The sequence below is a fragment of the Siphateles boraxobius genome, unplaced genomic scaffold (assembly GCF_051911475.1).
Source record: "Siphateles boraxobius isolate OS27281-9 unplaced genomic scaffold, OSU_SipBor_1 61, whole genome shotgun sequence".
Classification (NCBI taxonomy): Eukaryota; Metazoa; Chordata; class Actinopteri; order Cypriniformes; family Leuciscidae; genus Siphateles; species Siphateles boraxobius.
In genome coordinates this window covers 9,258,356-9,284,457 of record NW_027509188.1, presented here as the reverse complement: position 1 = coordinate 9,284,457, position 26,102 = coordinate 9,258,356, and the positions used below count along the sequence as shown (strand labels likewise).

General features: G+C 42.9%; 2 protein-coding genes across 4 annotated transcripts in view; one reads left to right on the top strand and one right to left on the bottom strand.

Annotated features, from left to right (window-relative positions):
* Positions 1 to 26,102, bottom strand: part of LOC143718549 (uncharacterized) — a 107,831-nt gene that overhangs the window by 65,463 nt on the left and 16,266 nt on the right. The gene's annotated exons all lie outside the window — the stretch shown is intronic.
* Positions 12,873 to 25,399, top strand: LOC143718275 (myosin heavy chain, fast skeletal muscle-like). Of its 3 annotated transcripts, none has more exons than XM_077209299.1 (41): positions 12,873 to 12,963; positions 13,087 to 13,125; positions 14,161 to 14,375; positions 14,464 to 14,607; positions 14,691 to 14,847; positions 14,943 to 14,970; positions 15,125 to 15,227; positions 15,391 to 15,483; positions 15,609 to 15,672; positions 15,766 to 15,864; positions 15,941 to 16,044; positions 16,127 to 16,265; positions 16,495 to 16,613; positions 16,710 to 16,859; positions 16,948 to 17,118; positions 17,211 to 17,511; positions 17,611 to 17,675; positions 17,773 to 17,860; positions 17,964 to 18,081; positions 18,164 to 18,287; positions 18,392 to 18,528; positions 18,617 to 18,872; positions 18,963 to 19,205; positions 19,312 to 19,488; positions 19,577 to 19,722; positions 19,823 to 19,913; positions 19,995 to 20,384; positions 21,432 to 21,558; positions 21,785 to 21,903; positions 21,990 to 22,186; positions 22,270 to 22,453; positions 22,558 to 22,723; positions 23,026 to 23,150; positions 23,266 to 23,574; positions 23,706 to 23,909; positions 24,052 to 24,177; positions 24,266 to 24,436; positions 24,518 to 24,622; positions 24,746 to 24,841; positions 24,942 to 25,073; positions 25,286 to 25,399. In XM_077209299.1, exons 1-41 carry the CDS (start codon positions 12,888 to 12,890, stop codon positions 25,298 to 25,300), a joined length of 5,913 nt encoding a protein of 1,970 aa, XP_077065414.1. In that variant the 5' UTR covers positions 12,873 to 12,887; the 3' UTR covers positions 25,301 to 25,399. The 3 variants fall into 3 exon arrangements, with proteins under 3 accessions (XP_077065414.1, XP_077065413.1, XP_077065415.1); XM_077209298.1 differs by having other exon boundaries at positions 24,942 to 25,083; positions 25,293 to 25,399; XM_077209300.1 differs by having other exon boundaries at positions 12,934 to 12,962; positions 13,087 to 13,121; positions 14,157 to 14,375.

Sequence of the window (26,102 nt, the reverse complement as noted above, 5' to 3'; positions counted from 1 at the left end):
CGTATTCCTGAACGTTTTAACTACCAGCGTTAAAAGAAGAAGTTAATCAAATGCTAGCCATGGATATCATTGAGCCGTCTAGCAGTGAGTGGTGTAGCCCAGTAGTCTTGGTACCTAAAAAAGAGGGAAGTCTATGCTTTTGCGTGGACTTCAGATATCTAAATTCAGTGTCCAAATTTGACTCCTATCCTACCCATGAATTCACGACTTGATTGATCATCTAAGAAAGGCTGAATGCGTGACCACACTTCATTTATGTAAAGGCAACTGGCAAGTGCCATTGAGTGACAATGCAAAGGAGCTGATAGCCGTTAAGACTCCCCGGGGTATCTTCCATTTCTGTACTGTGCCTAATTATGAATATTTGGGTCAGTTAATTGGATTAACTTGATGTAGCTAAATTAATATCACAGTAAATTAATCAGTTCGTCCAACAAACTCTTTTGATTATTCATTTATTTTAAGAAAAGGGTATCTTTCATGGCCACAGAAAAATAATTATTTCTTAGCATGTACAGCGCTAAGTGCAGCGCATGTTACAAGATCAAAAACACATAACTAATATACAAACAATTACACATACATGGGTAGATAGTTAAAGTGGCAGAATGGAACTGGAAGCAGGAAATGAAACTATGGTAAAGATCCTTTTAACTATGAAAAGAGCCATCAGCTGATCATTTTCATTAAATTGATACTTGCATGGTCAGTGCAGTGGACACAATTCTTGAAGTTGTTGAAAATTGAAGTTATTGATGTGAGTGTCAAATGTTGAAGTTGCAAGTCTTTTTCTTCTCCGTTGGATGAAGAAGATATGATGAACTTGCATGGTTAGTTCGACTCTGTTCTCATGGCTGGAGTGCAGATTGTGGCCTGCCGGCCCTGGGTCGGACAGGAAACGGAGAGCAAATGGTGGGAGTTGCGATGGACTTCTTCTGCATTGAATGAAGACGTTGTCCTTGATTCTGTTGTGGATGAGAGAGTCCTTTCTCTCCTGAATGAGCACACGACAGGTTGTGAGTCACGGCCTGCTGCCCTGGGGTCTGCTGAGGCCACACAGGACAGCACAACACCCTGAACGTAAAGCTTGACAAAGCTTTAAAGCTTGACAAAGGTCACGCCTTCCGGGGTTGGCTCAACCAATAAGAAAGGGGGGATTTCCAAGTGGGAGTTTCCTCTGTTGGTAGGATTTATGATTCTTTGTTTTAAGCGCGCTCCTTTGCATTTACAGCTGGTTGCTGATGAAGAAACTATGAAACATTCTTGTAATATTAATGTTGCGCAGCTATCAACTATCTGAGCTATTATAGCTCAGAGCCCTCGCCGCTGGTTTCGTCCAGCTCAGAGCCTTCGCTGCTGGTCCCGTCTACCCCAAAGCCTTCGCTGCTGGTCCCGTCCAGTCCAGCGCCCTTTCACTCTTAACGGAGTGGAGGAGGAAGACTTCCTGCGTCCCACAGGGCCCGGAGGTCATTCCAAAGCCTGCTGTCAGCCCAGAGGCCGTTTCCAAGCTCCTTGCCCTGCCAGCACCGCCTAAGCGTCTAGCCCTGAAGGCACCGCCCAAGCGTCTAGCCCTGCCGCCACCGCCCAAGCTCCTTGCCCTGCTAGCACCACCCAAGCGTCTAGCCCTGCCGGCACCGCCCAATCATCTAGCCCTGCCGCCGCCGCCCAAGCTGCCCAAGCACCTGGCCCTGCCAGCACCGCCCAAGCTTCTGGCCCTGCCTGTATCTCCTGAGCCGGTGTTCAGTCCTGAGCCGGTGCCTGCTCCAGCCTACGACCCCGTAGCTACCCCCAAGAAATGTTTTGAAGGGGAGGCAGTAGGTCCGCGCCGTGGCCGCCCAGTGACCCATGGCCACCAGAAGGGTCTTCACCGCCGTGGCCGCCCGAAGGGTCCTCACCGCCAAACTCCCTGGTTCACCCTGGTCGCCTGCTCCTCCCAGGTCGCCTACTCCGCCCTGGTCGCCTGCTCTGCCTGCTCGGCTGCTCTGCCCTGCTCCGTCCTGGTCGCCTGCTCCGCCTGCTCAGCCCTGGTCGCCTGCACAGCCTGCTCCACCCTGGTCGCCTGTTCAGCCCTGGTCGCCTGCGCAGCCAGCTCCGCCCACGTTCCATAGCCCAGGTCCGCCCACGTTCCATGGCCCAGGTCCGCCCACGTTTCAGGGCCCAGGCCCACCATTGCAAGGCACTGATCCCGTTCCCCGCGCGAACCTGGCCCTCCATCCCTCCCCCAGGACCGCCTCCGCTCCACCACCCTCCTGAACTGTCGTGTTTCCTGTTTTAGGGCTATGTTGTGATGTCTGTCTGTGTTCCCCTGTCCTTTCTTGTTTAGCAGTTCCCCGTTAACTCTATTAGTCTTCCCAGGTGTCCCTGATTAACCACGCCCCCTTGTTATCTTGTTCAGCTTGTTTGCCCTTGTATTTAAGCCCTGTGTTTCAGTCAAGTCTTTGTGAGTTCTTGTTTTGTGTTATTCTGTGATGCAGTTCCTTGAGGTTAGTTGTTTTGTTCCTGAGTCTTGTTCCTAGCCTGAGTCTTTGCCTTGTTTTCAGTTTAACAAATAAAGTGTGTGTGCTGCATATGGATCCTGCTTCCTCCTTACTTTAACACCTATACTCACATAGTAACCTCTCCCTCCTAAGTATGACCTGAACCATTTTAGGACTATCCCAGAAACCCCTACCCAGTTTTCCAGCCTGTCAAGAAGTATGATCGACAGCGTCAAATGCAACACTGAGGTCGAGTAGGACCAGTACTGATAATTTGCCTGTATCAGTATTAAAGTGAAAATATTGTTTATTATCTTTATGAGCGCTGTCTCTGTACTGTGATATGGTCGGAAACCAGATTGAAAATTGTCAAAGTACCCATTCGAGCTTAAGAATTTGTTCAGGTGATTGAAGACAACTTTTTCAATGATCTTGCCTATTATAGGAAGATTTGAGATTGGTCTATAGTTGCTTATTTTGGTCTTATCCAGATTGCTCTTTTTCAGGAGGGGCTTGACAACTGCAGTTTTCAGGGAGTTTGGGAAACTCCCAGAGAGTAGTGAGGCATTTACCACTTCTAGGAGATCTGCTTCTAAACAGTTTAACACACTTTTGAAAAAAATATGTGGGAAGTGCGTCAAGAGTGCAGGTTGATGTTTTAAGATGCTGTACTGTTTCTTCCAAAATGTTGCCATCAATTTCTTCTAAATCAGACATAGTAACTACTTTCTCAGGTTGTGGTCTGATCTGTCTGACCCCAGCGCAACTCAAGGATGAGCTGATCACCTTTCTGATATTATTGATTTTCTCAGAGAAGGAAGCAAACTCACTGCACTTGCTGTCTGAGAGCATTTCACTGGGAATCTGGCTTGGGGGGTTTGTCAGTCTCTCTACAGTAGCTAAAAGAGTGTGTGTGTCTTAAACTGCCCAGTCTTAAACAAGTTGCTGTTTATAATATTCAAGAAGAAAGTCTGTCTAGATTTGCCTAGTTCCATATTGAAAGCATGTATGCTGTCTTTGTAGATGTTATAATGGACTACAAGTTTTGTCTTCCACCACTTGCGCTCTGCTTTTCTGCATTGTCTTTTCATATTTTGCACTGCTGTTGAGTTTCTCCAAGGTGCTTTTTGTCTGCCACTCTTCTTTCTGACTTTCACAGGAGCAATATCATAAATTACACATAACTTTTGAGTTAAAAGAATCAAGGAGAAAGTCAACAGAGTCAGCAGATATGCTTGGTGTTAAAGATATAGCCTTCATAAATAGTACACTAGTGTTCTCATCTCAGTGTTCTCAATAGTGTAAGCATCTCTTCTTAACAGACACAGATCTAGCTTCAATGGCAGGAGAAATCAGTATATCAAAGACAATACAGAAATGATCAGACAGTTCTACATCCTTAATAACAATAGATGAAATGTTTAGACCCTTACTGATAAGTAAATCTAGATAGAGTGTGTCCACGATTGTGTGTGGGACCATGTACATGCAGAGTCAGATCAAAAGTTTTTGAACCAGTTTTGATTTCTTTTGCCATATTGGTTTCTGCATTATCTATGTGAATGTTAAAATCTCCAGCAATTGCAAAACTCTGAGGAAATTGTTGATAACAGTTCTGTAAAGTCCTCAGCAAAGGCTGGAGAGTATTTTGGGGGCCTGTAAGTAATGATAAGTAAAATGCGTGGAGCACCTTTTAACACAATACCCAGATATTCGAAAGACGGGTAATTCGCAAATGATATTTGCTTACATTGATAGACATCTTTAAAAAGAGCAGCTAAACCCCCACCTTTCCAAACAGCTCTGCAGACACTCATAAAAGTAAAGTTAAAAGGGGATGTTTCATTGAGGACTGTTGCACTGCAGCTGTCTTCAAGCCAAGTTTCATTTAGAAACATAAAATCCAGCTTGTCTGCGGTTATTAAGTGGTTGACTAGAAGTGATTTATTTTTAAGTGAGTGGATGTTTAAAAGTGCTAACTTAACAGTTTTACTTTTTCTCTCCACAGCAATCTTAGTTTGACATGTAATAGGCACAAGATTAGATGGGTTTGCCGTACGTCTTTTGAAGGCCTTAGAGTTTCTATCATGTAATTGAACAGCAATAGATACAAAAGATACAAGCACACTGGGTTCCCGCTTGTTCTGTAAACATTTGAGAAAGTTATTGTTATCATAGCAGGGACCCGACAGATATCACTGAGAGCTGGTATCAGTTGTTTTTGGTTCACCTCGAGCCGCTGGAGGAGGGTGTGGGCCCTGTCGTTGTGGCAGAGGCCGAAGAGCTCTTCACAGGAGTAGGGGGAGAGCGAGCTGGGCCTGCAGGCTTTGGTGGTTGCGGGGCCTGGCGTTTTTTGGTTGATATCTGCGGGCTTGCAGAAAGTGTGGTTCCAGCATACACCAGTACTTCCATTTTCTCTGAGAAGCACAGAAGTGGAGATGCTGGAGAGAGGGATAACGTGTCTGGTGAGAGGGGCTTTTACTCTGGTGTTATCGGAGGCTGTAATATGCTGTCCTTGTTTCCCTGGTTGTTTTCCAGAAAGTCGTCCTTGGGTGCTGAATCTTGGAGCAGTTCTAATATGTGACAGTCTGTCTGTGGTGAGCTCTGTGGGCAGGGCTCAGCTGAGATTGTGTCCGTGAGCAGAAATTGTTGTGGCTGAGTGGTGTTATCATTGTCCTTGTGTGATTTGTCAACCGCATGTCCATTCAGGTGCTGAAGTGAAGTCCTGTCATTCATACTGTATCCAGGTGTGTGTGTGCCATTCAGGTTGAGTGGATTGGCACACACTGCAGAAGGATGAAGAAGGGAGAAGTAAATATTGTCATTTAGCACTCTTGAACCAAGTTTGTTTGGGTGGTGGCCATTCTGTTGAAACAGTTGTCTCTGACTCCAGAAAAGATTGAAGTTGTGAATGAAGTGCACTCCTCAAATTGTCTTGCTCTCCCTCCCTCGTGCATATTAATCGAAATCAATTGAGAACAACATATGGCATGTCACTGAGGTGGCTCCAGCCAGAACAGGGGGGAGGCGCAACCAGTCAGTGATGGCAGAGTGGGCTCTGCCAAGGAAGAGCCCGCCTGTTCGCCGCAGGGAGTAAACCATGGAAGAAACACATGAGATCACCATAGCGATCACAACATATGGGCCCCACCTAACACAAGTTACACAAGCATACAAGTGATAGGCCTAGTATCAGACTCTACGCCACAGTTACTAACTCAACAGGGCTCAGAGAGGGAACTCACTGGAGCAAAAGGTGCACTTATCCAGTCCATAGGAGGGGAATGGCGCAGCAAGCCGACACTACAAACCGGACTAAGGTAAAGCTGGCTTCGAGTTAAGGGAGCCTACAAAGCAACCGGCCTAAACACATAAGCTAACTTCTTAGCGAATGTTCGGTGTCGGCCAGCCCACAACTCTTAATCTGTCAGCGAGGCACTCATGTTAACGCCCAGGAAGGAGCTAAACTCTCTTTATAGAGGACTTCCTTACTCAGGTGGGCACGGTGCACCTTGGAATTTCACCAAGATGAAGGCCACACTAATCCTAGTGGGCCAACCTCTAGATGGAAACCACCTTCCTTACTGCTGGTTTTCCGGGAGAGACAAGAGCCGGAGAGGTCCTTTGCTTTCTGTCCTAATAACCACATTGCGGGAGGAACAGAGAAAAGTCAGGGCTGGATCTGCCTCCTCCATGGGCACCGCTTGCAGGCTCACCACCTGGTCCAGTTTACATGTAACCTTGTTTACATGGTACCTTGTTCACATATCCAGGCAAGGGTCTCATTAGTGAGAGTTAGCCAGCCCGAAACCAGGCACGATTCGTTGAACGAAAATGTGAGCAGGTCCCCCACCTTCTAGATAGAGGCAATCAAATAGGATAACTGTTTCTTACTACAGATTTTTAACTCAACTACCTGAAGTACTCAGGGGAGGTCTCAGAGTGCAGTAGCACTGGAGATAAGTCCCAAGAAGATAAGAGCGGGCTTAGGAAGATTCCTCTCCATGCACCGCTCAGGAATCTGACGACCAAGTCGTACTCCCTATATCTCAACTGCATCCTGATGTGATTTAAGGGCAACATCAGTTGAGGGTGGAGCGGAGCAGCCACAATCCAACCCCTCTTCTGCAGGAAGCACAGAAGTGATCGAACACTCTCGGGGAACCCTCCCTTAATAGAAGAACACCAACAACAAACAGGTTCTACTTCAGATCGTAAGCAAGCCTCACATTAGAGGGAGCTCTCGCAGAAGTAACAGTATCTAGGCTCTTTCAGAGGTAGATAGCTGAACCATCACAACGGAACCTGGATTTCTCCGGTTCGGTACGGGTGCCAATGGTGCCCCATCCCTGAGGAGTCTCAGAGGAATGGGTTAGGAAGGCTGTCTAGGGGACAAGGTCCTAGTTGGGCCATGAAGGGGCAACTAAAGAACCTGTTCCTCTTACCTGTACTTAACACAGTGATGTGCAAGAGGGCTCACTGGAGTTTTATTTAACACACTTTACGTAGACCCTGGCTATCGTGAAGCCACCTGGGCGACACGATTGAGCAGGCTGGAATTTTAAGTGGAAGTAGCGACCTCAGGAGCTTCTGACCCCAAAGGAGGAGATGGCGGGAGAGTTGTGACATGCGGGGGAAGCGTTGTGAGCAACGGTCGCTGTACTGGGCAGTGCATCTTGCTGGGCAGCGGCATCAAGCAAGGAAACTGCAAACAACTCGAGGCAATTGAATGCCAATGCAGTGTGAGGTATGCCCAAGCTCTCCTGACAACATGCCCGTTATACGTGGCCCCTGTTAACGTGTTAATAGAAATTTGTTCTAGGGACGATTAGCCCGGAGAAGCAAAAAAGTCTGCACACTGCTGAGAGTTTTGCAGCACACCAGCTGTTGTTAATGCACACAGAGCGTGCTGCTCTGCCATGGCCACCTAGGAACTTGGTTATAAAGTCAGTGCTGAAGTGGTTATCATATGGAGGAAGCCGTTTATATATGGCTGCGTCTCACACATGCCCCAGGAGCCTCTGAAATGTATTCAGTGGGACCCTTTCTCACCTCTAGCACTGACTGGACACATTTCATGAGAAACGTGAAAACCAAGTCCACCTCCATACTGGAAAAAAAGCTTCTCAGTCCGTAGACTAGTTACTTTTCCCCAGTTGACCTGAAGACCCAACTGGCTATGTAGCACTCGAAGGGATGGGACTGTACTGAGATTTCAACCCCTCAATGCAAGACACAGGGTGGCCCATGTTTACAGAGGAGTGGATATCTGAAATACATGTACATTAGGTCCCACGCTGCAGACCATTTACAGGGATGGCATTAGTAATACGTACTGTGTAGTAACCTGAACGGGGTTTAGAAAAAGGGCCCGAAACAAGCACACAGATCCCTGATGGTCTAACTCACTATAGGCCGAACTTAGAAGTGTCACGGGGTGACGAAATTTCATCTTTTTCCCTTGCAAGTCGGAACTAATGTTCGCCGAGATTGCCTCCCGCCAGACCCATAACAACGGAACACCGGGCTAGTTCCGGGTTAGCGCAAAAATCCGCGCGAATGGGGTGATTAGTTAAAATCGCCGGCAGCTGTGCACGAGGGGATTGTAGCCCCGCGATTGGGACACGCTGCCATTAGGGGAGGATAAAAGGAGAGAGTACAGACCAAAGAGTGAGTTGTTTTTAGGGTACTGTGATCTCAGAGGAAGCGTGAGCATTGGAGAAGAGGAAGTGGGGCCAGCAAACGGGCGCGGCACTGTGAGTTTGGGAGATGGAGCATATTGACTCAAACAGAAGGAGGGAATCGCGGGATAGTAAGATTGTTTGTGAGAGATTGTGAGTAGTCCAATCAATTCCCATTCTCCTCTCTCGTGTCTATGGACTCCCTGATGTGAATGCCAGGTCTGAAATGGGCGACGGCCATCTATATATATATTTTCCCAGTGAGTGCTAAATTGTAGAGATGAAGTGATGTGATGCACAGGGTTGATGTGTGAAGTGTGAACTTAAACCCGCTGGATGTCCATTATGTAGCTGAGTTTCTATCACGTTCTAAAGACATAAGAATAGGTTAACTCTGTTATACTCCACAGACCTTGAGTGTATTGTTTGACAGCCCATTGTGAAGAGGGACACATAGGTGAATGCTCTACCGACTGCTTTGCAGTGAAACCCCCGAGCCGTAGAAGAAGAGGATTACGTGCCTGTATGCTCACCTGACTGCTTTACAGTGAAGTCCTCCAGCCGTAAGTTCTCTGTCTGTCTTTGCTGAAGAAGAGGATTATGTGCCTGTATATTCACTTGTCTGTTTTGCAGTGAAACTCCTCCAGCCGTAAGTTCTCTGTCTGTCTTCACTGAAGAAGAGGATTACGTGTCTGTATATTCACCTGTCTGTGTTGCAGTGAAACTCTCCCGCCAATAGCTCTGTGTCTGCCGGCCCCCTTCAAGAGGATTATGTGCCTATCTATTTACGTGACTGCTTTGCAGTGAAACCCTGCAGCCGTAAGTTCTCTGTCACCTGAGAAGAAGAGGATTACGTGCCTGTATGCTCACCTGACTGCTTTGCAGTGAAGTCCTCCAGCCGTAAGTTCTGTCACTTGTCGAAGAAGAGGATTACGTGCCTGTATGCTCACCTGACTGCTTTGCAGTGAAATCCCCGAGCCGTAAATTCTCTGTCACCTGTAGAAGAAGAGGATTACGTGCCTGTAAGCTCACCTGACTGCTTTGCAGTGAAGCCCTTCATTCGTAAGTTCTTTGTCACTTGTAGAAGAAGAGGATTACGTGCCTGTATGCTCACCTGACTGTTTTGCAGTGAAGTCCTCCAGCCGTAAGTTCTGTTACTTGTCGAAGAAGAGGATTACGTGCCTGTATGCTCACCTGACTGCTTTGCAGTGAAATCCCCGAGCCGTAAGTTCTCTGTCACCTGTAGAAGAAGAGGATTACGTGCCTGTAAGCTCACCTGACTGCTTTGCAGTGAAGCCCTTAAGCCGTAAGTTCTTTGTCACTTGTAGAAGAAGAGGATTACGTGCCTGTATACTCACCTGACTGTTTTGCAGTGAAGTCCTCCAGCCGTAAGTTCTGTCACTTGTCGAAGAAGAGGATTACGTGCCTGTATGCTCACCTGACTGCTTTGCAGTGAAATCCCCGAGCCGTAAGTTCTCTGTCACCTGTAGAAGAAGAGGATTACGTGCCTGTAAGCTCACCTGACTGCTTTGCAGTGAAGCCCTTCAGCCGTAAGTTCTTTGTCACTTGTAGAAGAAGAGGATTACGTGCCTGTATGCTCACCTGACTGTTTTGCAGTGAAGCCCTCCAGCTGTAAGTTCTCTGTCGCCTGTAGAGGAAGAGGATTATGTGCCTGTATGCTCACCTGTATGTGCCTGTATGCTGACTGCTTTGCAATGAAACCCCCCAGCCGTAAGTTCTCTGTCATCGTAGAAGAAGAGGATTACGCACCTGTATACTCACCTGACTGCTTAGCAGTGAAGCCCTCCAGCCGTAAGTTTCTCTGCAGCTTCCCGCTGCGAAGAAGCCACCACCAGAACACCCCTCCACACTACACCCGGTGGGCTTTCGGCGGGTCCGCTGGACGGAACGACCCTGCTCAGAAGACTCACCCTTTTAAAACCTTCCATACAATTTTATATTCAATAAATATTGTTTACTTGAAGTCTTGTTGATTGTCATCCTTGCCTGGCCTCTGTCCGACTCCCCAAGGGTGGTACGGGTCTCGAGGGGTGGGCGCAGCCCAATTGGCCCGCCCCGGCCTGTGACAGAAGCGTATTTTCATATTGGCTGGAGGAACGGCTCTATCGCAACCCTCACCAGTAGGAAGCGATGACTGTACATAAGGCAGCACTATCTGCACACAGATGTGCAACACAGTGCTGCACATAGGCGGGTGCCAGACGAACTGAATCATTTCAGCCGAGTCTGATGACACAAGAACCGGCTGAGTTGGTCGGGAGCACTCTCGGTGCTACAACAGACCAACAAAGGGGGCTAATGTATCAGAGACGTACTCAGAGTGAGGCAGCGGGTTAGAGACAGGGACCCAGCTCGGAAGGCCCGAAGGAAGCAGGGTCTGAGTTGTAAAACACCTGTCTCTAGGTAGTGGAAGAATGCGTGAGAAGGCGTAAACGGGTCCTCGAATGCACTCAAAGCCAGCTCATGAAGCCGGATCTATAGTTACGGGGAAACGGAGGAACAGAGGAAATTGCTCTTTCTTTGAAAATGTAAGTATTCCACTTTTATGGGAGCCAGCGAGCCAACAGACATACACAACAAAGACTCCCACGGATCCTCCACCGAAGGAAGGGAGTGGATCGGTGACCATCTCCAAGAACTCTCACTCCATCCCTGAGTGACCCGCTTCAGGAGCGCTTGCGCTTACCGTCTGGCTTTGCAGCGCCTGGAGCGGGCGGGCAACAAGTCTGCGCCCGGGTCCATGCTGAGATCTGGGTGGAGGCTGCTGCGATGACTCAGCGGGAGCAGAGGTGGATACAGATGAACGCCCTCGGCGACGAGCAGGCAGAGGATCTGCCCCAGGTGGACGGGTGGAGGCAGCAGAAGGCCGCCGGGGCAGGATGTGCCGGATGGCCTCCATCTGCTTTTGGACAACAGAGAACTGTTGGGAAAAGTTCTCCACTGCGTTGCCGAATAATCCAACCTGGGAAATGGTGTAGTCCAGGAATCGAACCTTGTCCGCTTCCCTCATATCCACCAGGTTGAGCCAGAGATGGTGCTCTTGGACCACTAATATGGACATCGCCAGACCGACTGCGCGAGCTGCAACCTTCGTGCCCCGTAGGGCAAGATAGGTTGCAGTGCGAAGCTCACCCAAGAGCTCAAGATCTGAGCTACCCTCGTGCATATCCATGAGTGCTTGGGGCAGGTGGACCTGAAGCAACGCCATAGCATGCAGTGAAGATTCAGCCTGCCCACATGCTCTTTAAGCCTTGCCCGTAAGGAGAGACGAAAACTTACAGGCCTTAGAAGGGAGACAAGGATCCCCCTTCCATGAGGTGGCGGTCGACAAACACTGTTGCATCGCAACAGACCGCTCCACTGGAGGGATCGCCTCGTAACCCTTAGCTGCACCTCCATCAAGGGTAGTGATGGAGTAGGAGCTACCAAGGTGTTTTCGGGCAGAGAAAGGTGCCGTCCACGACCTAGTAAGCTCCTCATGCACTTCAGGGAAGAAAGGCACCGGGGCGTTGGGCCGAGAACCAGCCTGGCCAGCCCCGAGAAACCAATCTTCCAACCGAGACGGTTCGGGACATGGTTCGGGACTTCCCAGACGGAGGCAACGGAGCCGAGTCATCATCTCCAGAGCACAGCCCTCCCTCCGATGCTGCGATGGACATCCTGTCCACTAGAGGGGCCCCGAATGAAACGACTGGTCGGTCCACTTCAGAGGGACCAGCACGTTCCTCGGGGAGGTCCACCGGCTGCGGTGTAATCAAGGAGGTAGGGATCCACGGGGCTTTGTTGGGCGGATTCCCCTCACCGTGATCCTCAGATCACCCACACCCTGTGGCGCTCCACGCTTCCCCTGGGAGGTAGACCCAGAGGATGCTGTAGAGTGGGGCATAGGCGTGGGTACTGCGCCCTCGCTTTTAACGAAGGCGAGTCTCGATCTCAGCACCGAGATGATCATGAAAGCTGCTTCAGCGTGCTGTAAGCCCAACATGTGATGCATATATCGTGACCGTCAGAGGGGGACAGAGATTGATTACTGATTACATCAATAACCCGATCATCTCCGAAGCGAAAGACAACTGATGCGTGCATCCACTTCCGTTTTTATACTTGCGCTGCGGGGCGGAACATGTGATGCAATTCACACAGGCCAATGTCCATTGGCTTGTTTGTATACTACTCAAAGATGACTGGCTCCCTGGCGTGATCCCATTCAGTCGAATGTGACTGACTGAAAGGGAACTGACACTTTATATAATTGACATTATTTTTCTATATTCTTCTGTATTCTTGAACTATATATCTTGTCAGATCTGTAACATACTGTATTGTTTAGCCCAATTGCTGCCACTTTAGCCTGCTACAAGAACTTCCATGAGTGAAAAGGTGAAATGTTTTCCGATTCAAAAAAGGGGGGTGGGGAGGGGTGGCTGAATGTACCCTCATCCCAAAAAAGGATTTATTTACTTCAGTGTGTGTCATATGTCAAAGAAAGATATTAATAGACTAAAAATAAATAATTATAATACACATGAACTTTGAGATGGAAGCTGTGGCCTATTTATTTTGAAGCATTAAATGTTTGACTTATAACTGATTTCATTAGGTAGGATGTCTGTGAGTCAAGAAAGCTCATGGGTCAAAAAATGGGTCAAGAAAGTTCATCAAATCAAAATATATGAGGTTGCCCATGAATAGATTCTGCTTAGTGTGCATGATCAACTTCTATAAAAGCCAAGAGGGTAGACCAGAAGAGATGCAGAGAAGACCTCAGAAGTTCCATCAAGTGGTAAGAGCCTATGCTGACTGTAACTGAAATTAATTTAACATCATCACTTATGCGTCTGTACTCAAAGTAATTGTGTTTTTAATTATATTAATACATTTTTATGAATTTCTTTTTTAATCCAAAGGTAGTGAACATTTCATCTGGTCTCAAGGACAAAAGGCAAGTTCAGTTTTTAAGATTCAGAGTGTGGATTATGGTAGATGAAAACATTTATAGTCTGTATTATAAACAAAAACTGGAGAAGCATGCTATTTTAAAAAATGTATGTAATTTATTTACAAACAAATGTGTTTAAAATGTATTAGTAAGATGAATTTAAGGAAGGGGTCCCATTGACACCTTTATTTAGGTGCCAAACATAGGCACCTATTGTATTTGTTTTTTTATTGTGTTGTATTGAATTCTGTTTTTCTTCTTCCACTTTTGAGTCTATGAGATCCCATAAAACCACTTGTGGGAAAGTTATACAAATTTGGTCCAAATATAGAGGACAATCGACACATTTCTGTGCAGACTCAGTTTGTGGAAATAGAAAAAGAAGAGGGAAAGGGCCAATTGATGATGCTATAATAGAGCGAAACGTGAAATTGTCTGTTGATCCAACTGTTGGTCTGATTAAATTTAAAATTGGTATGCAGTGTTGCTATTATAATCCATGATGACATTTGCATAAATATAAATCATTAGAAATGTCTTAAGCTTTATCATAAAATATTGAATTAATAATAAAATAAATCTGTCACAGAAATTTCTAAATATTTGTTAGGAAATCTTATGCATCCATTGAGAGAAAAAAAATCAAGCACACTTTTCTAGAGAAGTGTATTCTCTTTAGCTCTAGCTCTTTGTGAGCATTAGTGAGTACACAGATGCAATGTAATGTCCGTTTCATTCATACTCGTAGCAGGAGGATGCACTTGGGCTGAGAGTCCACACGTAAGAATAATAGTCGGCAGTGAAAATCTCTGTATTGTCCCGAAACTTCATATATGCCACAATTCATCTAGCACTGTATGTGCCTTCCCCTGACACCAGCATTTCAATTTCATCACCAGAAAGACATATTCAATCGACATTTTTGCCATTAATGGGCCCCTTACCTGCTTCTTGCTTGTGTTTTATATTTTATGTGTCTTGCCTTTGTTGAATATTTATGAAATTTGTAATGGATAAGTTGATATTTACTCTCTTTAGTAAGCCGCCACTATGAGTACGGACGCGGAGATGGCCGCTTATGGCAAAGCTGCCATTTATCTTCGAAAGCCTGAGAGGGAGAGAATGGAGGCTCAGGCCAAACCATTTGATGCCAAGGCTGCCTGTTATGTGGCTGATGTCAAAGAGTTGTACCTCAAGGGAACAATCAAAAGCAGAGACGGTGGCAAAGTCACAGTTGTTTTGCTTGATACTCAGGAGGTAAATTTCAATTTCATGTAGATGCTCATTAAATTAATTATTACATTGTTTTCTTTTATATCTAATATCTAATTGATCAAATTAATAGGAGAGAGTTGCTAAGGAAGGAGATATCTACCCAATGAATCCTCCCAAGTATGACAAGATTGAGGACATGGCCATGCTGACCCATCTCAATGAAGCCTCTGTGCTGTATAACCTCAAAGAGCGTTATGCTGCGTGGATGATCTACGTAAGTTCTGAAACGACATAAAAAGCATTTAAGTTAATTTTTTCTGTGTTGTTGGAATCTGACCAAGTCTCTGCTCATTTCAGACCTACTCTGGACTCTTCTGCGCAACTGTGAACCCCTACAAGTGGCTCCCAGTGTATGATGCAGAAGTAGTGTCTGCCTACAGAGGCAAAAAGCGTATGGAGGCCCCACCCCACATCTTCTCTGTCTCTGACAACGCCTATCAGTTCATGCAGACTGGTAAGACATTATGGAATTGAATTCTATAGAATTCGTTAAGATGAATTAGATGTTGCTGTTAATATAATACATATTTACTGGATATTTTTCAACAGATAGAGAAAACCAGTCTATCCTAATCACGTAAGTATTTTAATTTAATTTCAGACCATGAAAAGTATAACATAAATGGAAAATGTATTTACAAAATAGAATTTAAGATTGAACAAAGATTGAATATACTTTGAAAAGTCTACATGTATTTCAATCTTCTGTCTTCTAATCTCATATAAACCAGTGGAGAATCTGGTGCTGGAAAGACTGTGAACACGAAACGTGTCATCCAGTACTTTGCCACAGTTGCAGTGTCAGGCGTCAAGAAAGAGGCCAGTAAAATAAAGGTACGAGATACAATACTATGTCATATATTATTTTAAAAGATGATGATTTACACTCATCTCACATACTATACAATATGTGAATTTGTGAAATGCCTATAAATTGTGTTTAGTCATGAAATAGAAAAACAATTGAAAATAAATGAAAACCTTTCAAACATCACAGGGCTCTCTTGAGGACCAGATCATTGCTGCCAACCCTCTGCTTGAGTCTTATGGTAATGCCAAGACTGTGAGAAATGACAACTCCTCTCGTTTTGTAAGTTAACCACTGTTTATTTACGGTACAGATGGTCAGTTGTGTTAAATTTTACTGTACAGAGTTTTCTACAAAGAGATTATAATAATTATTATTTATGTACTATGCTATTATGATTTAAACAGGGTAAATTCATCAGAATTCATTTCGGCCCAACTGGAAAACTGGCTAGTGCTGACATTGAGACATGTAGGTAGACATGATTCCATTGATCCATCCTGAACATTTGTCTTTGTCTGTCACTCTTCAGATGATTGTGACTCAAGTACATTCTCTCAACAGATCTGCTGGAGAAGTCTAGAGTGTCATTCCAGCTTCCAGATGAGAGAGGCTACCACATCTTCTACCAAATGATGACCAACCATAAGCCTGAGCTGATTGGTAGGTGCACATATTTCATTAAATGTTTCAGATAATGTTGCAAGATGCTCTTTCATAAATGCTGCGTATTTTACAGAAATGACGCTCATCACCACCAACCCCTATGACTTCCCCATGTGCAGTCAGGGTCAGATCACAGTGGCCAGCATTGATGATAAAGTTGAGCTGGATGCTACTGATGTGAGTCATTGCTATTTGAATATTGAAATATTTTATTTAAATATGGCAAATCATATATTTTATTATTTTCTGTAATTTACAGGAAGCTATTGACATTCTTGGTTTCACAAATGAGGATAAAGTGTGCATCTACAAGTTCACTGGAGCTGTGCTTCATCATGGTAACTTGAAGTTCAAGCAGAAGCAGCGTGAGGAGCAGGCTGAGCCTGATGGCACAGAGGGTGAGACTTGTGTTATCCTGGGCTTTAAAATAGTAACCGTTGCATCAGCTTTGCTGATAAACCACAGAAACTGGGTATAAAATGTTTAGTGTAAATATAAACTAGAAGTTGCGTGCATATCAATAAATCTGAAAACAAAATGGAAAGTACCTAGTGCCTGATTTATTATAATTTTACACAAAAGACTCTTATAGAGCAAAGATCATTTATTTTCAAATGTATTTAACAGAGGCTGACAAAATTGCATACCTTCTGGGTTTGAACTCTTCTGATATGCTGAAGGGTTTGTGCTGCCCCAGAGTCAAGGTCGGAAATGAGTATGTGACCAAAGGCCAGACCGTGCCACAGGTATAGTAACATTTCCAGCATGCCATGTGTTTAACCTAAAATTCTGGCTAATTATTGCAGAACCAGAATAAAATGTCCACTCTATTCTACTTACAGGTGTACAACTCTGTTAGCGCCTTGGCCAAATCTATCTATGAGAGGATGTTCTTGTGGATGGTCATTCGTATCAACCAGATGTTGGACACAAAACAACAAAGAAATTTCTACATTGGCGTGCTGGATATTGCTGGCTTTGAGATCTTTGATGTAAGAATGATTCCTTTATCTCTTTTTATGTCAAAATGAATGATATTCAGAAGTTAGTAAATGTTTCTGTCATTTATTTGTCCTCCAGTACAACAGCATGGAGCAGCTGTGCATCAACTTCACCAATGAGAAACTGCAACAGTTTTTCAACCACACCATGTTTGTGCTGGAGCAAGAGGAGTACAAGAAGGAGGGCATTGTTTGGGACTTCATTGACTTCGGCATGGACTTGGCTGCTTGCATTGAGCTCATTGAGAAGGTTATCAATGGTTTATGAATTTATTAATTTCCATTGATCCTATTCTCAAAATCTCCTATTTTTGATAATAAACAACATTCTTTTATAAACAGCCCATGGGTATCTTCTCCATCCTTGAAGAGGAGTGCATGTTTCCCAAGGCTTCAGATGCTTCCTTCAAGAACAAGCTATATGATCAGCATCTTGGCAAGAGCAAAGCTTTTGAGAAACCAAAGCCTGCCAAAGGCAAGGCTGAAGCCCACTTCTCCCTGGTACACTACGCTGGAACTGTGGACTACAATGTCACTGGCTGGTTGGAAAAGAACAAGGATCCACTGAATGATTCTGTTGTGCAGCTGTACCAGAAGTCTTCTGTCAAACTGCTGTCTGCTCTCTACCCACCTATTGTTGAGGGTAAAGAAAAAATCTATTTAACAATACTTTGATTCAGTTTTGAACTTTCTTTCTTGTTTTTGCATTTATACATGTTCTTTTGTATGTTTATCTCAATAGATTCTACTAAAAAGGGAGGCAAGAAGAAGGGTGGCTCCATGCAGACTGTGTCCTCCCAGTTCAGGGTATGTATAGAGATGACATCACAGCAATGTTGCTTTATTTAAGAAAAAAAAGAGAAAAGAAATACAAAGCATGCCAACCTGTTTCTATTCTCCACAGGAGAACTTGGGCAAACTCATGACCAACTTAAGGGCCACTCACCCTCACTTTGTGCGTTGCCTGATTCCTAATGAGTCCAAGACTCCAGGTAAAGTATTTAAAAAAAAAGAAAAATAGTTCAGATATTTTGGTTCTCAATATATATCATGAAGTTAAATTACCAAGTTCATGGTGTAAACTTTTCGTCATAGGTCTCATGCAGAACTTCCTGGTTATCCACCAGCTGAGGTGTAACGGTGTTCTGGAGGGTATCAGAATTTGCACAAAGGGCTTCCCCAGTAGAATCCAATATGGTGACTTTAAGCAGAGGTAAATGGGACCACATGAAACCAACATTTCTGAGGAGGCTCCTAAATAAAAGATATGAAGTATTTTGATACATTTTCCACAGATACAAGGTGCTGAATGCCGGTGTTATCCCAGAAGGACAGTTTATGGATAACAAGAAGGCCAGTGAGAAACTCCTGGGATCCATCGACATTAATCATGACGACTACAGATTTGGACATACGAAGGTTCATATTTAGCTTTACAAATTTCAAAGATTCAGTGATCATGGTCATTTAGCTTAGACAGTTTAAATCAATATATTTTGATTTACTGTTTTACATAAATTCAGGTGTTCTTCAAAGCTGGTCTTCTGGGTCTTCTGGAGGAGATGCGAGATGAGAAACTGGCTGCTCTGGTCACAATGACTCAGGCTCTTTGTCGTGGTTTCCTGATGAGGAGGGAGTTTGTGAAAATGATGGAGAGGAGGTGACTATTGTCATGAGTAAAGGTGACATCAATGATATCTGTGCAAACTTAATGATGATTATGCCATTTAATGATGAATTATTCACAGGGAGGCGATTTACACCATCCAATACAACGTCCGTTCATTCATGAATGTCAAACACTGGCCATGGATGAAGGTTTATTACAAGATTAAGCCTCTGCTTCAGAGTGCAGAGACTGAGAAGGAGCTGGCAACAATGAAAGAGGACTTTACAAAATGCAAAGAGTCTTTGGTTAAGGCTGAAGCCAGAAAGAAGGAGCTTGAAGAGAAGATGGTAGCACTGCTGCAAGAGAAAAATGATCTGCAGCTGCAAGTAGCATCTGTGAGTATATTTTATAATTAACTGAATTTTGGCTATATTAAAAATTATCAAGGTTTTTTCCAATGAAATAGCAATCTATTTTACGAACAGGAATCTGAGGGTCTCTCAGATGCTGAGGAGAGGTGTGAGGGTCTGATTAAAAGCAAAATCCAGCTTGAAGCTAAACTCAAGGAGACAACTGAGAGACTGGAGGATGAGGAAGAAATCAATGCTGAACTGACAGCCAAGAAGAGGAAACTGGAGGATGAGTGCTCTGAGCTGAAGAAAGACATTGATGACCTGGAGCTCACTTTGGCTAAAGTGGAGAAAGAGAAACATGCCACTGAGAATAAGGTTAGAGATTGAGTTGGTTTAAGATTAGATTTAATCTCTGTCTTATAAATTGATATAGAATATGAATTGTAATATTTAAGCTTATTTGGATCAAAACATCATACAGGTCAAGAACTTGACTGAGGAAATGACAGCTCAGGATGAGAGCATTGTTAAGCTTACAAAGGAGAAGAAAGCCCTCCAAGAGTCACATCAGCAGACACTGGATGATCTTCAGGCCGAGGAGGACAAAGTCAACACCCTGACCAAATCCAAGACAAAGCTTGAGCAGCAAGTTGATGATGTTAGTTGATTTTGTAAACTAAGTACATTAATTAATCAAATCAACTGTTTTCTGCTGTGAACATATTTTATATTTCATTTTCCTGTAGCTTGAGGGTTCCCTTGAACAAGAGAAGAAGCTCCGCATGGACCTGGAGAGAGCTAAGAGAAAGCTTGAAGGAGACCTGAAATTATCCCAAGAGTCCGTCATGGACCTGGAGAATGACAAGCAGCAATCTGATGAGAAAATAAAAAAGTAACTCAAGCAGGAAATCTTGGATTTCTTTTATTTTCTTTAAAAATGTTGTTGTTGTGTTTTTTTACTACTACTACTACTTATTGTTGAACACCAACAGGAAAGACTTTGAAACAAGTCAGCTGCTAAGCAAGATAGAAGATGAACAATCTCTAGGTGCTCAACTCCAGAAGAAGATCAAGGAACTTCAGGTACTTTGAGATTTTTTTCAAACATTACATCATGATCAAATGCAGATCACCAAAAATTGAATTAATTACTTTCCACCATAGGCCCGCATTGAGGAACTGGAGGAAGAGATCGAGGCTGAGCGCGCTGCTCGTGCCAAGGTTGAGAAGCAGAGAGCTGATCTCTCCAGGGAACTTGAGGAGATCAGTGAGAGGCTTGAGGAGGCTGGAGGAGCCACTTCTGCTCAGATCGAGATGAATAAGAAGCGTGAAGCTGAATTCCAGAAGCTGCGTCGTGATCTTGAAGAGTCCACCCTCCAGCATGAAGCTACTGCTGCTGCCCTGCGCAAGAAACAGGCAGACAGTGTGGCCGACCTGGGAGAGCAAATTGACAACCTGCAGCGTGTCAAGCAGAAGCTTGAGAAAGAGAAGAGCGAATTCAAAATGGAGATTGATGATCTTTCCAGCAACATGGAAGCTGTTGCCAAAGCAAAGGTTGGGAAATATTCTGAAGAATATATGTGATCCATGCTGGCAAAATGAGTCGGAATACGCATGTGCTAATTACGAGCAACAGGCAAATGTACATTTTGGTCGAATTTCATTTTCTATTCACATAAATTTGTTCATTAAGCCCTCTTCTAGCGATCCCAATGCTCCAAGTAGTAATTAAACATCTAAAATGATCTTTATTTTTACGATTTCTGAGAGGTGTACCTTCCTAAATCTTTCCTTTGTTTTAATAATCCATGAAAAACTGTCATTTTTCTTTGCTCGCTTCTCAACGACTGGAGCACAAGTTTTAATATTCATAGCGAATTCTCGATGGCATAAGTCTGAACCAATGAAATATGATTTTTAAACTCATACTGATGTAAACAAAACGATCTTACTCGCACTGACTGACAGATCAACACAAAGCATAAAGTGCGCACAAAGACTCCTCTCAGACAGCACGGAATCCCAATATATACAGAATTGCAGTATTTCAAAATATCTGTCTTGGCGTATATTCACGCAAACATGATCTGTTATGCCTTAAGTGAACGTTTGGTTAACTGTTGGGGAAAAACATCTGATATATAAAATTATATTAGATACGTGCATTACAGTAGGTCTTAATATACAGGCTGCTGTCTCAATGTTAATCAAACAATTGTGTTATCATGGAAAAAAAATTATATATATTTTTCCAATAGATATTTGGTTTTGATTTGGTGTGTGCCAAATTTTGTGGTATAACCAGGAATTTTAAGTTATGGTTGCTAGGTGATTTTGTTTTGGATCCTTCAGAAAACTTTAACTATATTTTTCTAAAAATTTACTCTGCTATTACTATTGACTTCAAATAGCGCAGTCCTTTTTTGTATGATTCCAGCAAATCATACATCATCATACATGAAGGTTTTTTTAATAACAATATAAGTAAATAACATGAACTAATTTTTGAAAATGTGCTCATTGTGACTCATTTTGCCAGAACGGTCGCATACAACAAGTCTTTAAGTTCTTTCAAATATCTAATGACTTTTGTATTTGTAGGGCAATCTTGAGAAGATGTGCCGCACACTTGAGGACCAACTTAGTGAAATTAAGTCCAAGAATGACGAGAACATTCGTCAGTTAAATGATCTCAGGACTCAAAGTGCAAGATTTCAAACTGAAAATGGTAACTCATGAACAAATTAGTATTATATCAAAAGTAATTAATGTCAATAATTAACAATAATTATCAACAATAATCAATAATAATTATCAACAATAATAAATCAAAAATAATAGTGTATTAAGATTATTCAGCTGTATATTTCTGACTGTAACACTGATAAAATCTTACATCCATTTGTTTTGAAATAAACTGAAAAGTCTGACACAGTGAATCTAAATTTATACAGGTGAGTTTGGCCGTCAGCTGGAGGAGAAGGAGGCTCTGGTTTCTCAGCTCACCAGAAGCAAACAAGCTTTTACTCAGCAAATTGAGGAGCTTAAGAGGCATATTGAAGAGGAGGTTAAGGTAATACAACATAATCAATTCATGCACATGCTTGTCAATTTATTTACTGTAGAGACAAGCTAATATTATGCGACTTTGTCCTTTAGGCTAAGAACGCACTGGCCCATGCTGTGCAATCAGCCCGTCATGACTGCGACCTGCTCCGTGAGCAGTTTGAGGAAGAGCAGGAGGCAAAGGCTGAGCTGCAGCGGGGAATGTCAAAAGCCAACAGTGAAGTTGCTCAGTGGAGGACCAAATATGAAACTGATGCCATCCAGCGCACCGAGGAGCTCGAAGAGTCCAAGTATGTATATTATTGTATAATATTCCCAATTCTCACAGCTATTTTATAGATTAGAATTCAAAATAAATTGTATTACTTAACAGGAAGAAGCTGGCTCAGCGTCTGCAAGATGCAGAGGAACAAGTTGAGGCAGTGAACTCCAAATGTGCATCTCTGGAGAAGACCAAACAGAGACTCCAGAGTGAGGTGGAGGACCTCATGATTGACGTGGAGAGAGCCAATGGTGTGGCTGCCAACCTTGACAAGAAACAGAGGAACTTCGACAAAGTAAACCGTTTTAGTCATATTATATTCTCTTTGTAAAGTATTGCTGGAATGGGCTTTGTTCAACATTTTTAAACAAACTCTATCCTAAAATATCTCCACCAAAGGTCCTGGCAGAATGGAAGCAGAAATATGAGGAAGGTCAAGCAGAGCTGGAAGGTGCTCAGAAAGAGGCTCGTTCACTCAGCACTGAACTGTTCAAGATGAAGAACTCCTATGAGGAGAGTCTGGATCAGCTGGAGACCCTCAAGAGAGAGAACAAGAATCTGCAGCGTAAGAATGAAATCGTTAAATTAGAAAAAGACTTAAAGGGATTGTTCACCCAAAATGAACATTTTGGGTGAACCCTCAAAATGACCCTCATGTCATTTCAAACTCGTGAGACTTTTGTTCATCTTCGGAACACAAATTAAGATCTTTTTGATGTAATTAATTAATAATAACATTTTCATTTTAGGGTGAAAAATGAAACACATCCCTTTAAATGTTCTAATTCTCAGTGAGCATTAAAAAGTAAGCTCCTATGATTAATGAATGTACATTATGATGAATATTATATGTTTTTCTCTTTCTAGAGGAAATTTCAGATCTGACAGAGCAGTTAGGTGAGACTGGTAAGAGCATCCATGAGCTGGAAAAGGCCAAGAAGACAGTGGAGACTGAGAAGTTAGAGATTCAGACTGCCCTGGAAGAGGCTGAAGTGAGTATCTGGAGATCAATATGGAATTCTTGCTAGAACCATCATACTGTTGTTGTATTCATCAATACAATGTGTGTATTTTCATTCTTATATTTAAATGTTTTATTTTTCATAGGGTACACTGGAGCATGAGGAGGCCAAGATTCTACGTGTCCAGCTTGAGCTAAACCAGATCAAGGGAGAGGTTGACAGGAAAATTGCAGAGAAGGATGAGGAGATGGAGCAGATCAAGAGGAACAGTCAGAGAGTCATTGAATCCATGCAGAGCACTCTGGACTCTGAAGTCAGGAGCAGGAATGATGCCCTGAGAATCAAGAAGAAGATGGAGGGAGACCTTAATGAGATGGAGATTCAGCTGAGCCACTCCAATCGCCAGGCTGCTGAGGCCCAGAAACAGCTCAGGAACGTTCAGGGACAACTCAAGGTATGCATAGGAATTATTCTTTTTGACTTTGGGATGTATTCATATATTTTTTTAAATAATCAAACATATGGTAAGTACAGCCTAGCAGAAACCACATAAAAAGCTAATTCTAAAGCTATTGTTATGTTCAGGATGCTCAACTCCACCTTGATGATGCCCTGAGAGGACAGGAAGACATGAAGGAGCAAGTGGCCATGGTGGAGCGCAGAAACACTCTGATGCAGGCTGAGATTGAGGAGCTGAGATCTGCTCTGGAGCAGACAGAGAGAGGCCGCAAAGTGGCTGAACAAGAGCTGATGGATATCAGTGAGCGTGTTGGGCTGCTGCACTCTCAGGTAAGGGCACATCATTTCAGGGAAACAAAGGGAATTGAGAGCATATTCAATTATATATATATATATATATATATATATATATATATATATATATATATCAGCATTATTCAAAATTTTCAAACTGTTGCTTTCCATTTTGTAGAACACAAGTCTCATAAACACCAAAAAGAAGCTTGAGGCTGACCTTATTCATGTCCAGAGTGAAGTTGATGACACTGTACAGGAAGCCAGAAATGCAGAAGAGAAGGCCAAGAAGGCCATCACTGATGTGAGCAACAGTAGCTGCCAAATGTTTCATAAGACGCTTACATACTTAAAAAATGTGGATCTAATGACTTTCTGCATTAATTCAAAAGGCTGCAATGATGGCAGAAGAGCTGAAGAAGGAGCAGGACACCAGTTCTCACCTTGAGAGGATGAAGAAGAATCTGGAGGTTACAGTGAAGGACCTGCAGCACCGTCTGGATGAGGCTGAGAGTCTGGCCATGAAAGGAGGAAAGAAACAACTCCAGAAGTTGGAGTCCAGAGTAAGCCTCTTTATAGTTATGATACGGGCAAAGTGAAGTATGTTATATTATGATTTGTTTGAATAACAATATTTTCTTTAGGTCCGTGAGCTTGAGGGTGAAGTTGAAGCTGAGCAGAGACGTGGAGCTGATGCTATTAAAGGTGTCCGCAAATATGAGAGGAGAGTGAAAGAGCTCACTTATCAGGTATGACCCTATTCCTCACAAGTTTGTTCAGACAAAAGAGTCTGTATACTAGTGTATGCACTGACAATGCCTATTTTTAGTAAAGGATCAATACTTAATTTTGTGAATGTGTATTTTTTGAAGACTGACGAGGACAAGAAGAACATCAGCAGACTCCAGGATTTGGTTGACAAACTGCAGCTGAAGGTCAAAGTCTACAAGAGACAGTCTGAAGAGGCGGTATGTAAAATCTAATAGAACATTTTGACACTGTAATTATTTATATTGGAATGCTAATTTGATGAAACGTGATACATGAACCATATAAAAAAACCTTTAGGAGGAGCTAGCAAATGGTCACCTGTCCAAGTTGAGGAAGGTGCAGCATGAGCTTGAGGAGGCTGAGGAGCGTGCCGACATTTCTGAGTCTCAGGTCAACAAGCTCAAAGTTAAGAGCCGTGAATCTGGAAAGGTTAGACTAAGTAGATGATTTTTTCCCCCATTATTTATTCAACTTGTTTTCCAAATGCATGACATTTCAGCAGATGTAATGGAACTATACTAATTGCATTTTGCTGATGTTACATATCCTGTATGACCTTTGCACATCTGTATTCTATTCATTGTTAAGTGAAGAACATTTCTGTTAATAAGACTAATGTTTGCCTCTTCCTTCTTTCCCAGGTCAAAGAAGAATGAATCTTTAACACTTGAAAGGAGCATTTACTGAAGTCATATAATATGAATTTTCAATGTAAAAGTACCTTTCTTAATAAACCTGTTTATTTCAGCGGATAATTAGCCTTTGTGTGATTTTTCAACAAGATACACTATTACAACACTAATATCTGATCTATATGATTACATTAAACCTTATTATTCACATCATAAGAGTTCTGAGTATCAAGAGTGTCTTGAATCCAAATGTGAACTTTTAAAGGTTCCATAAAAGTTCAAAAGGTTTCATAAAATTTAATTCTCATGTTTACTGAATGCATTCACTCATACATTTCTTCTATAAAGTTTCCACCCTGGATTTATGTTATTGACTATTTCAATATTCTGTGAACTAGCCTTCCAGTTAGCACAGTTAAGCCTCTACAGATGATCCAGAGATCTAAAAAGTAAATATAACAACTGGAAAAAGTTATCTGTCGTCTATAACATTTATCATTTTCATTCAATTATATATATATATATATATATATATATATATATATATATATATAATAGAATTTAATTAATTTATAATATAATGCATGCATTTATAATATAATACCTATAACTGTCCCAGCTGTTTAGAACAGTTGAGTTACAGAAAATAAAGGGGGGATCAAATTTGCAGAATAACCAGGGAAGGATATAATGTATTTCAAGAATCACACAAGGAAAAATGTTGGGGAAAAAAACAGCCAAAAGATCAGAAACTCTATCCACACATATATTGGTATATAGACGATGTTTACATAAACACATGTCAAACAATAACACCAGCCAAGCA